Source organism: Cervus canadensis, chromosome 25 (assembly GCF_019320065.1).
Source record: "Cervus canadensis isolate Bull #8, Minnesota chromosome 25, ASM1932006v1, whole genome shotgun sequence".
Taxonomy (NCBI): Eukaryota; Metazoa; Chordata; class Mammalia; order Artiodactyla; family Cervidae; genus Cervus; species Cervus canadensis.
Genome location: NC_057410.1, coordinates 45,178,117 through 45,190,505, shown reverse-complemented (window position 1 = coordinate 45,190,505; position 12,389 = coordinate 45,178,117). Strand labels below are relative to the sequence as shown.

The following is a 12,389-nucleotide window of genomic DNA, read 5'->3' as shown; positions in this document are numbered from 1 at the left end:
TTGTTGAAAATACACGCTAACGTCAGTTCAGTTCAGCTGCTTAGTCGTGTCCAACTCTTGGTGACCCCGAAGACTGCAGCACACCAGGCTTCCCTATCCATCACCAACTCCTTTGCTCAAACTCATGTCCATGAATCAGTATTGTCATCCAACCATCTCATTCTTTGTATCCCCTTCTCCTCCTGCCTTCTATCTTTCCCAGCATCAGGATCTAGTCTAAGGAATCAGTTCTTTGCATCAGGTGGCCAAAGTATTGGAACTTCCGCTTTAGCATCAGTCCTTCCAATGAACATTCAGGACTGATTTCCTTTAGGATTATTGACTGGTTTGATCTTCGTGCAGTCCAAAGGACTCTCAAGCATCTGCTCTAGCACCACAATTTGAAAGCATCAATTTTCAGCATGCAGCCTTTTTTATTGTCCAACTCTCACATCCATACATGACTACTGGAAAAACCATAGCCTTGACTAGATGGACCTTTGTTGACAGAGTGATGTCTCTGCTTTTTAACATGCTGTCTAGGTTGGTCATAGCTTTTCTTCGAAGAAGCAAGCGTCTTTTAATTTCATGGCTGCAGTCACCATCTGCAGTGATTTTGGAGCCCAAAAAAATAAAGTCTGTCACTGCTTCCCCATCTATTTGCCATGAAGTGATGGGACCAGATGCCATGATCTTAGTTTTTGAACGCTGAGCTTTAAAGCCAACTTTTTCACTCTCCTCTTTCACTTTCAACAAGAGGCTCTTTAGTTCCTCTTCGCTTTCGGCCATAAGGGTGGTGTCATCTGCATATCTGAGGTTACTGATATTTCTCCCAGCAATCCTGCTTCCAGCTTGTGCTTCCTCCAGCCCAGCGTTTCTCATCATGTACTCTGCACATAAGTTAAATAAGCAGGGTGACAATACACAGCTTTGTCATACTCCTTTCCCGATTTGGAACCAGTCTGTTGTTTCATGCCTGGTTCTAACTGTTGCTTCTTGACCCGAATACAGATTTCTCAGGAGGCAGGTCAGGAGGTTCTAGCATTCCCATCTCTTTAAGAATTTTCCACAGTTTGTTGTGGTCCACATAGTCAAAGGCTTTGGCATAGTCAATAAAGCAGAAGTAGTTGTTTCTCTGGAACTCTTACTTTTTCGATGATCCAACGGATGCTGGCAATTTGATCTCTGGTTCCTCTGCCTTTTCTAAATCCAGCTTGAACATCTGGAAGTTCACGGTTCATGTACTGTTGAAGCCTGGTTTGGAGAATTTTGAGCATTTCTTTGCTAGCGTGTGAGATGAGTGCAATTGTGCAGTAGTTTGAGCATTCTTTGGCTTTGTCTTTCTTTGGGATTGGAATCAAAACTGATCTTTACAGTCCTGTAGCCACTGCTGAGTTTTCCAAATTTTCTGACATAATGAGTGCAGCACTTTCACAGCATCGTCTTTTAGGACCTGCAACAGCTCAGCTGGGATTTCATCACCTCTACTAGGTCTGTTCGTAGCGATGCTTCCTAAGGCCCACTTGACTTCAGACTCCAGGAGTGAATATCGACATTTTAGTAATCAGTGAACCAAAATGGACTGGATGGGAGAATTTAATTTAGATGACCACTTTGTCTACTAGTGTGGGCAAGAATCCCTTAGAAAATATGGATCCCTCATAGTCAACATGCTAACATTTAAGACTGCTTATGAGATCTCAGGTGAAAGAAAAAGACACAAACTGAATAACATGACTACAATTAAAAAGTTCTCATACTCTATATGTATTGAAAAGTGAAGAAACAAACTAAAATGTTGTCAGTGGTCAAGTAATGGCTTTTTCTCCCTTCCTTCTCCTTTTGTATTATGTTCCAAATATTTAGAAGCATACATACACTATTCAGTGACCTCATCTGCCACAACTGTCCTCTTCCTCTGATACAACCATAAAGCCTTTATTTATACTGTTATTTCATGAACATACCAATTCTGTGCCCCCTCAGACCCGCGCACCTGATGCTGTTACTGTTAGGGATACCCTCCATTCCTTCCTGAAATCCATATCCCATATAATCACAACCACCCAACCCGCATATATTAACTCTCATGCTAGACAGTAAAGATTTCATAGTAAAAAAATAAATAAATAAAGCAAATCATAATGCACTCACCTGTTTTCTTTCTCTTCAATGTCAGATGTACTGCCGAGTCGTCTTGGTATTGTAGGTGCAACATATGCAAGCCTAGTTCCTTTACTATCTTTCTCCTACACAATGGCGAGAAACAGAGAGTGAAAATAAACCCGTGCGATGGTTACAGGTGCTGCTAAAAGTATGGAAAAAGTATGCAACTACATATAATTACACCATCATCACAGTTTACTTGATAATATTTCCATCATTCCTAGCGAAACTCTAAAACTGATGTCTATCAATACTCAAGTACTGTAAGCACTACATGACAGCCTGCTCAAATTAATTTTCTTTTCTTTCTCCTTTAATCTAGAATTAGATCATTTTAACATAAGAAAAATTCTTCCACATTTTAATGACTGTTTCTAAAACTTCTGTAACATATTATTTACTGTAACATAGTATTATAAGACAAAACATCCTTATTTCTTTCAGAGAAAAGAGTTCTCAAATATGATTCATTGGTAAGTCTCAACTGTTTACGTTATATAAGCTATTTAGTACTTTGATATTCTATGCTTTAAAAAATAACATTATACAAAACAAAAAATTATTTTAATTATATTTATCCAAATCTAAGAGTGTAGATGCCATGTAATGGAATCTGTTATATTCTCATTATATGGTATCCATCAAGTACTTGGAAGACAATAGGACAATAAATTCATACAAAATAAAAATCCTAAGATTACTTTATGAATAATTCATTTCTGAATTTCAATACATACAAATAAACATTCTTATATAGAGCAAGAAAGCTATATGGAAAAATATCTGAGTACTAAAAATGCAATGGAAAATAAACAATCCAATTACATAAAATAGCATTGAAAGAACTGTGGTGCATTGTATTTAATGCAATTTAATAATGCCTTTCAAAATACAGCTATTAAAACTGCTCACTAGGACAAAGCTGTGATGTATCAGATGAAAAAGTAGGTAAAGAAATTGTAGATACTGGATAAATGCAACCTATGAGTATAATCACAGTCTAGAACAAATGCATTCCTAAAGTTTGAAAATCTTTCTTAATAAATAAAATTAGATTGTTACTTGATAGATTTTACTGAGTAAAGAATTCCTTTACAGAGTAAAGGATTCCTATAATTGAGTACAGTCTCATAATTTATGTTTTGGGTAAATATATCTGATTTCCCCAATAATTATATTCCATATAGATATTGGCTGAAGGTAGGTACATTTGTATTTTCACGTCATTCTTTAAATCAATTGAATTAAGTTGATATATAGATATTATAATGATACACAGTGGAGAACCAATTGTTATAGTTCTTATAGAAACCAAATTGTGAAACAGATTACCTTTTCTTTATTATCCAAAGAGGAGGAAAGTCTGGGACTTGAAGCTGAGCGCATGACACCTGCAGTGTCTTTTTCCTTCTGAGCCTCTTTAGATGCTGTGATTTCTGCAAGTGCACCGTAACTGCCCGTCTTTCTAAGTCCTAACCTCCAAGATGCAGGAGATTCATCTTTTCTCTCTTCTTCTTTGGGAGAAATTTTTGTAGCTGAAGTTGGAAACTGTTTTTATTTTATTTTTCAGGAAAAGGAAAAAAAAATTATCAAGACCAATCAGTCCTTAAACTGGAAAGGAGAAGTTTACAGATTAAATGCTTTAAAATTACAGTTAACAGTTTCAAGAGAAACACTTACTAAGCAGGTTAATGTCTTAGTCAAAATGTAAAGATCTAAAACTGAAAAAAGAAATATTACCTGTTGAGATGTTAGGTTTAAGAACACACACTCCACACTTTGTATCACACAGAAAAATTATGATGCAAATAGAGAAGAGAAATGAGCACACCATAATGACTTAAAACCATGCATCGTTGAAACCAATATTCACATTAAACTTGTTATGTTGTAACCTAACATAAATCCTTGCACATGGAAAAGCCTCACCATAGATTTTTCACCCTTACTGGGCACAAGAACAATGCCAGTTTTGCGCAAGCCCTGCCTCCACGATGCGGGATCTACTGATTCCACCACAGGCATGATAGGAGCAATGAAATCATACTAAAGCCAATTAAAATAAAACAGGTAAAGAGACACAGATTGAAAGTTTGAAAATATAAAAGGAAGTTATAAGCAAAACAAACTTTTCTCCTTTTTTAAAAGAATTTTATAATAAAGTAAAACCCCAATACTGGGTAACTATCTAATCTTTAAGAATCACTGGGAATAAGTTCCAGTTTTAGCATAAGAGCATCTGAAAAAATCTAACTGAGAAACTTCTAAGGCAGTTAAAAGCACAGAGAGCTGGTAATATTCCAGTATGGAGTGAATAAACTACTGCACTTAAATTTTGTTTTTATTCACTTTGTTCTTGGGTTAAGAAATTTTAAATCCATCATCAACAAAAGTAATCATCAATATATATCTAATTATAATATTTAATTCATTAATATTTTAAATATCATAGTCTTAAATTTACCACTGGATTTTTCTACCAAACATTAAACATGCCAACTAAAAACTATTTTTGTACAAATATTTATTTCATTTCAGTTTTTCAACAGCCCTAAAAACGAAACACCCATAATCTTTAACTAGTTTACTTCATCAACTGCACTTAAAGAGTTTAAATATTCAACCACAGTTAAATATAGACGGTTAACACAGCAACTAACTACTTACTACAAGCACAGGATATGTGTAATTTAAAAATAAACAACCCCAAACAATCTTTCTTTCACATTTATAGCCCAGGTTTACTGTAACAGAAGTTTAAAAGAACTTGTTAAAAGCACCATAATGTTGGAGGTCTACTTTCTAGACAAAAAAACCTCTAGTATTTCCAGTAATTAATTCCTATCAATAGGGTTGAAAAGAGACTCAAGACATACAGCATTTCTCAGTTCCCAAAATGTGAACTGAGGCATTCAAGATGCAAGAACAAAATCACAGGAGTGCTATGGAATGTTTTAAAATTTTAAGTGAAGTACAGTGACATCTGTTGGACACAGTGCAAACTGCCATTACTAACCTATTTGTAGTAGCTACTTAATAAATGAAATAAAGAGGTATTCCTTTGGGCCAAATGGCACTGTGAAAAAAAAAATCAGTAAAACGCTCAAGTCTCCCCTGGCTGAGAAAGTCCAGGAAGCTCTGTAATATTTTACTCAGTATGATAGGCACAGGGATGATTCCTTACTGATTTCAGAGTTTAATGTCACGCTACTCGAGAACACAGGTTGGCAAACTTTTTTTCTATGAAAGGTCAGGTTGTAAACTTTAGGCTTTAACTACTCATCTATGCTGTTACAGTACAAACCCATCCATAGGTAACACACAAGTGAAAGAATGTGGGTGTGTTACAATAAAACTTTATTTAGGGGCAGTGAAGTTAGAATTTGTGTCACGAAATACTCTTTTTCTTTTAATCTTCCCCTGCCTCTGCCAACCATTTAAAAATATTAAAAGCATTCTAATATGCAGACTGTATAAAAAGCAGGTAGTGGGCCAGGTCTGGCCCACAGACTATGGTTTGCTAATCCTTCTCTGCCCCTAGAACCTTGCCCAAACTGGAAACAAATCTTACTCTTCCATGATGAAATAGTAAATAGTATTTGCTGAATGTTATAGCAGAAGTGAACATCAACAAATGTTCACTTGTGTCAGGCCTAAACTAAGTGCTTCATGTTGGTTATCTCATTTAGTCCTGCAACCACCCAATGAAATAGAACTTTACTATCATTTTAGAGTTGAGAAAAATGAGGTAGTATTATCAACTTAGAGATTTTGTTGTACTATTAAAACTGACATACTTCCTCTCTATCTAACATAAATTTCAATTTAAGAACTGGTTATCTGTTTAAAGGCATCTTTCTGTTTCTGGTGTATAAATGAACCTCTTTGAGAAACTCAAGTATACTTATTCCCTGAAATTCTTCTTTTTGTTTTTATAACCAGGACAATATTTTGACTTTCCTATTCTTCTGACTATCCCCATTCTTGGTCTTTTTGTTGTAGCAACTTTCCTTGTCATCGCCCTGTAACATAAGCACTCCAACAGTCTGTTCTCATATATCCTATCTTCTCCTTATATTTTCTTCCGAGTGTTGGGAGTAGGGTCTCCTTTATATCCTCAAGCATTGTATTCAGCTTATTCTCAAATTTGCTATTCTGCAACTCAATCTCACTCCTAATTTCCTAGTCCTGAATTTCTATTTACCTGTAGAATAGACTATATATAAGGAAACTGGAACCTGAAACTGAAACAATGTTTAAAGTATAACACCTTTATTTCCAAACCAACTCATCCTTGGTTCCCTATTTCTGTTACTGGCATAAGTAATCTATTCAACCCCTAAAAAAAATTTTTTTTGGCCATGTTGTGCAGGCATGTAGGATGTGGGATTTTAATTCCCTGATCAGGGATCAAATTCATGGTCCCTGCAGTGAAAGCAGGGATTCTTAACCACTGGACTGTGGAGCAAGCCCCAATCCCCTGAATTTGCAACTTGCAAGTCATGTTAGACCTCTTCTTTGTCATCTTCCTGCAATTATAAATTAAGTGACAAGTCTCTAAACCTCCTCCTCTCCTTTATATAAAACCACTGCCACTTTTCTGATTTATATTCTTTATCATGTTGGGAAACTTCAATGACTTTCTAATAAACCTTTCACTCAGTCTCTCATCTTCAAATACACCTGTACACTGGTGTCAGAATAATATTCTGTAAAGAATAATTCTCTTATGGCCTTGTTCAAATATCTATGATTCTCTGTATCTATCAAATCACAAACACGTTACCACTGGAATGAAAACATTTCACAGTTTGGCTCTACTTTTCCCGTTTCACTTCACGTATGTATCCTGTAAATTAATCAAACTTGACAACTCATTTTTCCTGCAAAAATACTCCATATTATCCCTACTTTGATCACATTGTTTCTCTTCTCTTTCAACAAACTGTACAAACTCTCCTCTCTGTTAGGCTGAAATACTACCTACACATTCTTTAAAATCTATCATAAATGTTCTAACTCCACTATCTCAAATCAAAAATGATTTCTTCCATTTTAAAACCACTCTTTTACAATTATAAACTTTTACTGGTATACTTCATATACCCATAGCACATAGTCTTTTATTGAATTTTATTATGTTTGATAATTAGATTCAATTAGCAAGAACATGTAATCAAGAAAACTCTATTTTCATCATCTAGTAAAGAAAATATAGTTTACAAGTACTGGAATGTATGTGTAGATAACAGAATAGATAATCTTTTTTAAGATTGCAACAATATTTACTTTGACTACAGAGTTATATATATAAACAGTGTTAGTTAAACTTATTGTTAGTTAAAACATTAACTAACAATAAACCAACTGTTAAGATAAAATTTTAATATAATATAAAATATACATTATTTAACTTATTAAGTTAAATAATGAAATAAACTTACTATTTAGTTAAATCATAAGATCAAACTAATGGTTTTACAGTTAATATATCCACAAATTATAGGCTTGATCTCATTGCTACAGGAATCATTCTGCAATTGTAGCTGACAAGTTAACAACTGAGGAGAAGAACTTTTAAAGTGAACACCTCTATGTTTCTCTGCAGTTATCAGGAGTTATGACAGAATATAAGCGATATTTAATACTGTTTTAGAGCTTTCAGGGTTGTGATCTATTCCTTGCCATGAATGTTCATGTGTATGTGTGTCTATTTATATAAGGCTTATGCATTGATAGAAGAAGCTAGAGAACTTAAGATAGCTTTGTCTAAAAAACAGAAGCTGAGGAGTGAGAGGCAACCTAAATACAGAACTCTTAATTACAAAATCTTCTATGATACATTTATAAATTAAGAATTCATTTAAGGAAATTTGTTAGGTCTCTAAGTTACAGGGAAAATCTTAAAACGTTAAAAATAAAAATCTAAAATGCTAAAGTAAATACAGTATCACTGAATATAACAGGCTTTAAAAGTCATATATAGTACTGATTAAATTTTAAAATACTTCATTCTTTTGTACAAGACTTTATTATTTTGAATAAAATTTGGCCATAAAACATTAAGAACAAATATTGAAACAAAATAATCTTTAAAGTAATCTTCAACTTGAGAATAAAATGCAGTTTCCAAATATACAAATTAGACAAACAATTGTCATTAGGTCAACTTAATTAAGAAGTAGAATCAATTCTGATTAATAATTAATAAGAATAAAATAAGAACTTTTATTAGCAAAGAGATAACTGGCTCACTAATCTAACAGAGCTATTAAGTATTTGCTTTCAGTGAGGGCAGTTGGCATAAACTGAGAAGCAAACTGCCATAAATCTAGGGTTATGCTTGAGAAAAATATAATTGATAAGAAGCCTACTGTAATGATTTGACTACAGTAGGAAAGAGATTGCTTAGCTATAATACTCAAAAGACTAACAGCTGACTTCTTGGCTAGCTATGCCAAGGGAATGGAGCTTTTGGGAACTTTTTGATAAATTTGTAGTTCTAACAGAAAATAAATCAAAAGAGTTAAAGTTCAGTATTCACTGAAGAAGTAAAATGGGGTTCTATAATTAAATAAACCTTTAGTTAAAGCAGCTCATGGTAACTCCAGTGATAACTATCTTGAAAATTTTGCAGACAGACTGCTTCTAGAGAATTTCGTTTTAAAGCATATATAAATTATGACCATGTGAGGATATTTCTGATTGCATTTAAGAAGCCCTCAGTTCTAGAATGTAGAGAGTGAGATGATTTAGTCAGAGTCTCCTGATATTCAAACTGTACAAGTGAAATTCATGTTATTTCTACCGCTAAAAATTCACACTACTGCTTTCCTTTGGAAGAGTTTCAGGGGAGGATTATTAATAATAGTACAGATCTTTCTCTAGCTTATGATTTTAAAAGGCTCAAATTGTGGTCACTTGGTATCAAATCCAAAGACTAGCAAAACTGACAATATGACAGAACTGCTGTGGGGATTTAAAATCAGTCCTCAAACCAATGCAAACCAAATAATGTCAGATAAGCAACAAAACAAGAAGTTCAAAGGCAGAGACACGATAAATGAATACAATGTGTAATTTGTGAATGGACCCTTAATTTGAAAAATCAAAAAATTTTTAAAAATAAAAATCTGAAAAGTCAAAAAAACATAGATTTGAAAAATCTAGAAAGGTGTTACTAGGAGGACAACTGGGAAAATTCTGAGTATGGTTTGTATATTAGCATAAATAATGTTTTATATCAATGTCAAATTTTCTAAGTATGTTGATTTCACTGTGGTAATAAGGGATAATGCATTTGTACTTAAATATATTACTCAGTAATACTGTGTTACAGTGAAAGTAGTCAATTCTTAAAACAGTTCTGAGAAAAAGAAAAAAAAGCGTTGAGTGCATATGTGTGTACGCATGCACAAACATGTGTATGTGAGTGTGTGTTACATAGAGAGGGAAATGAGTTTGCTCATAAAAGACAGGTAAGGGCTGGTAGGGAGAAGCCTTTAAAAAAAGACCAGCAGGTTACAGAAAGAAAAAAAAAAAACAACCCTCAGAAAAACCCTTAATCTTTAATTTGGGTTTAAAAAAGTATGGGTTCTGAAACATCAGGGAGAAGAAGTCCTGAACATCAAGACACTAGCTGGAAAGCACTGTTTGGTGGAGAAAGGAAAGTAAGAAGGATGATAAATAAACGAGGAACAAAGTAAGGAAGAGGAAGAAATGAAACTAACATTCTGGGAGCACTTCAGTCACCAGCCAAGCTCTTTCAATTACTGCTTAACAAGGATAGCTTATTTTCTCTCTTTGCTACCGTTTTTGTTTTGTCCTTTTTTAGGGAGAACACATAAGGAAGATAGCAACTCGCCTACAGTCGTAACAACTGACAAGAGGTGGGGTCAGCAGCTGACCTCTGGTTTGCTCAGACATACCTGGTGCTCTGTAAATGAACTAGAAAATCAAGATTCCAGTTCTCTTAGTGACTTGTGGAAGGTTTTTTTGTGCTTAACTTATACACATGTGAAATTACCAAAAAAATAAAAGATACCAAACTCTTGTTTCTCAAAAGTCAAAGGAAATAAAAAACTACCATGCTCAGTAGTTTTTCATAAGAAAAATCTTATTTTTCTGCTCTTTATTTTTTTAATGATTAACTAGTATCAACTGCAAAGAGTATTTGCAAAAAGAATGTAACAGGTTCAGCAGAAATCTCAGTAAAATAAAGAAAAAATATTTTTATTCTAAAATCTTAAACTTAGAACTGTCTTCATGCTTTAACCAAATGGTACTTACACAGAATACATTCATTTTTTAACAAACACTATTTTGTCTTACCTTTTTAATAGGTGATGTAGGTGTTGGCTGACCAGATGACACAGTAGGTGTTGTAACAGCTACAGGAGCTGCTTGTGTACTAGAAGTATTGGCATTAGTTACAGAAGCCATGGGTTTTGTCTTATCTTAAGGAGGAAAAAAAGAAAAAAAACATTAAGGGTCATGATTCTAGATGAGTTCAGTTTCAGAGGTATTGAAAATAGTATTTAATACTGTATTTTTGTTTAAGGTTTTGTCAATTTAGTCTTTTCCCACTATCATCCCTTTTAACAAGAGAATTTTTTAAGGAGTTTCTAGAAATGTCTCAATATGTATGAGACCTAAATAAGAACATGTCACATAAGCAGACTTTTAAGAATAAAAAGCACAAATAAAATCTGACTTTCGTACTTCTAACACTATGGAAATTTTTAAAAAATTATTAAATTAATTTTCAAAACCTGAACACTTGAATACAACATAACTTCAAAAAATTCAAGAGCTATGTATTTTCTAATGAGTAAAACAACTTATATTGCTTTTCTACAACTTATAGCTCTTCTTTGCTGTAGGACATCTAAAATTGTTGTAATTAAATTCCTGTCAAACAGTTACATTTAAATGTCACAAAGAGCCTTCCTTCTCACCCCTAAAAGGTCTAAAGTTAAATGGGTACATCAGTTGAATTAGGTTAAATCTCTTCCCACAATGTATCAAGACAATTTCCAACTAATAATTGATCACTTAGAAAAAGATTTTTGAAATATTAGGAAAAAATCAATATGATGCTAGCAAAAATTCAAAGACTATTTGAACACAGAAATCAAACTAGCCTTTAGCACAAGTCACATATAAACTTAAACCTTTAAATTAACTATAATTTATAAATGGGCTAGAAAAGTTTACTTTTCAAATGGTCAAGTCATTTAACTGAGCTTTAAAGTATTCCTTTAGTTTCACATGGGATAGAACAGGTATCTTTCTATACTTTTGGGAAGAAATATACTGCTTTTAAAGCTCTATGAGATATTCATTTTTATTATACTACCTCTCTTCCCTATGTTAATAGGGCTGAAAGCATAATTTCAAACTATACCAAAGGACAAGGCCAAACTGACACATTTAAAAATCACTATTACCATAGCTTTTCATATAAACTGAATGAGCTAAACTCAGTCTAATAAGCTTTTTTTCTCATTGTTAAATCTCTTTTCATTCAACAGAAGCTAAGCCTACTCAGCATAATTAAGTACAATTCATGTATACTCTTAATTAAACCATCCTCCTGGGAAACAATCCATTTAACTGGAGAGATTAATTCAATGAATATTTATTAAGTGCCTAATACCTCAAGCACTGGTCCTAGGCGCTGGGGATATATCGGTCAAAGAAAAGACAAAATAACTGCATAAAGCTTATAGTCTGGAAGGAGAAATAAAGTTCAGCGTATTTTTTTGCATTTTCTCCTTTTTTTCTATTTTCTCTAGGTTTAAAAATTTGTTTTGTATTATTGAAATAAATATATCAAAGAATGTATATGCACATATGCAAACATCTATGGTTGGTTTACTAGTAATAATGAAACAAACCCCAGGTATCTATCATTCAACTTAAGTAAACATTATCAATGTTATTGAAGCCCTTTATATTCATTTAACTTCAATGAAGAATAAAAACTTCATGTCCTAAAGGAAAAAAAAAACCAACTAAAAGCAAAACTATGCTTCCCTTCCTCATTCCCTCAACTACCTCTCAAATGTTTATAAATCATTTGGAAGGAAATTAAACTTTTGGTTGAGTACCTATTTTCAATCTGATTTATATGAAACTGATTTAAAACTGGTTTTGTAAATATATAACTAAAGAAAATCCAGCAAAATAGTTATTTAACATAAAATAGTTTCCCAAGGAAACAACACTGCAAAAAGAAAAAA

At 33.3% G+C, this 12,389-nt stretch overlaps 1 protein-coding gene across 5 annotated transcripts in view; it reads right to left on the bottom strand.

The window, feature by feature from the left end:
* PPP1R12A (protein phosphatase 1 regulatory subunit 12A) overlaps positions 1-12,389 on the bottom strand; it is a 160,998-nt gene that overhangs the window by 40,953 nt on the left and 107,656 nt on the right. For all 5 annotated transcript variants that reach the window (XM_043447136.1, XM_043447133.1, XM_043447135.1 and 2 more), the window contains exons 9-11: positions 10,477-10,601; positions 3,478-3,693; positions 2,134-2,228 (exon numbers count right to left, since the gene is read on the bottom strand). In XM_043447136.1, coding sequence (XP_043303071.1) covers positions 2,134-2,228; positions 3,478-3,693; positions 10,477-10,601 — 436 coding nt within the window. The remainder of the gene's footprint in view (positions 1-2,133; positions 2,229-3,477; positions 3,694-10,476; positions 10,602-12,389) is intronic.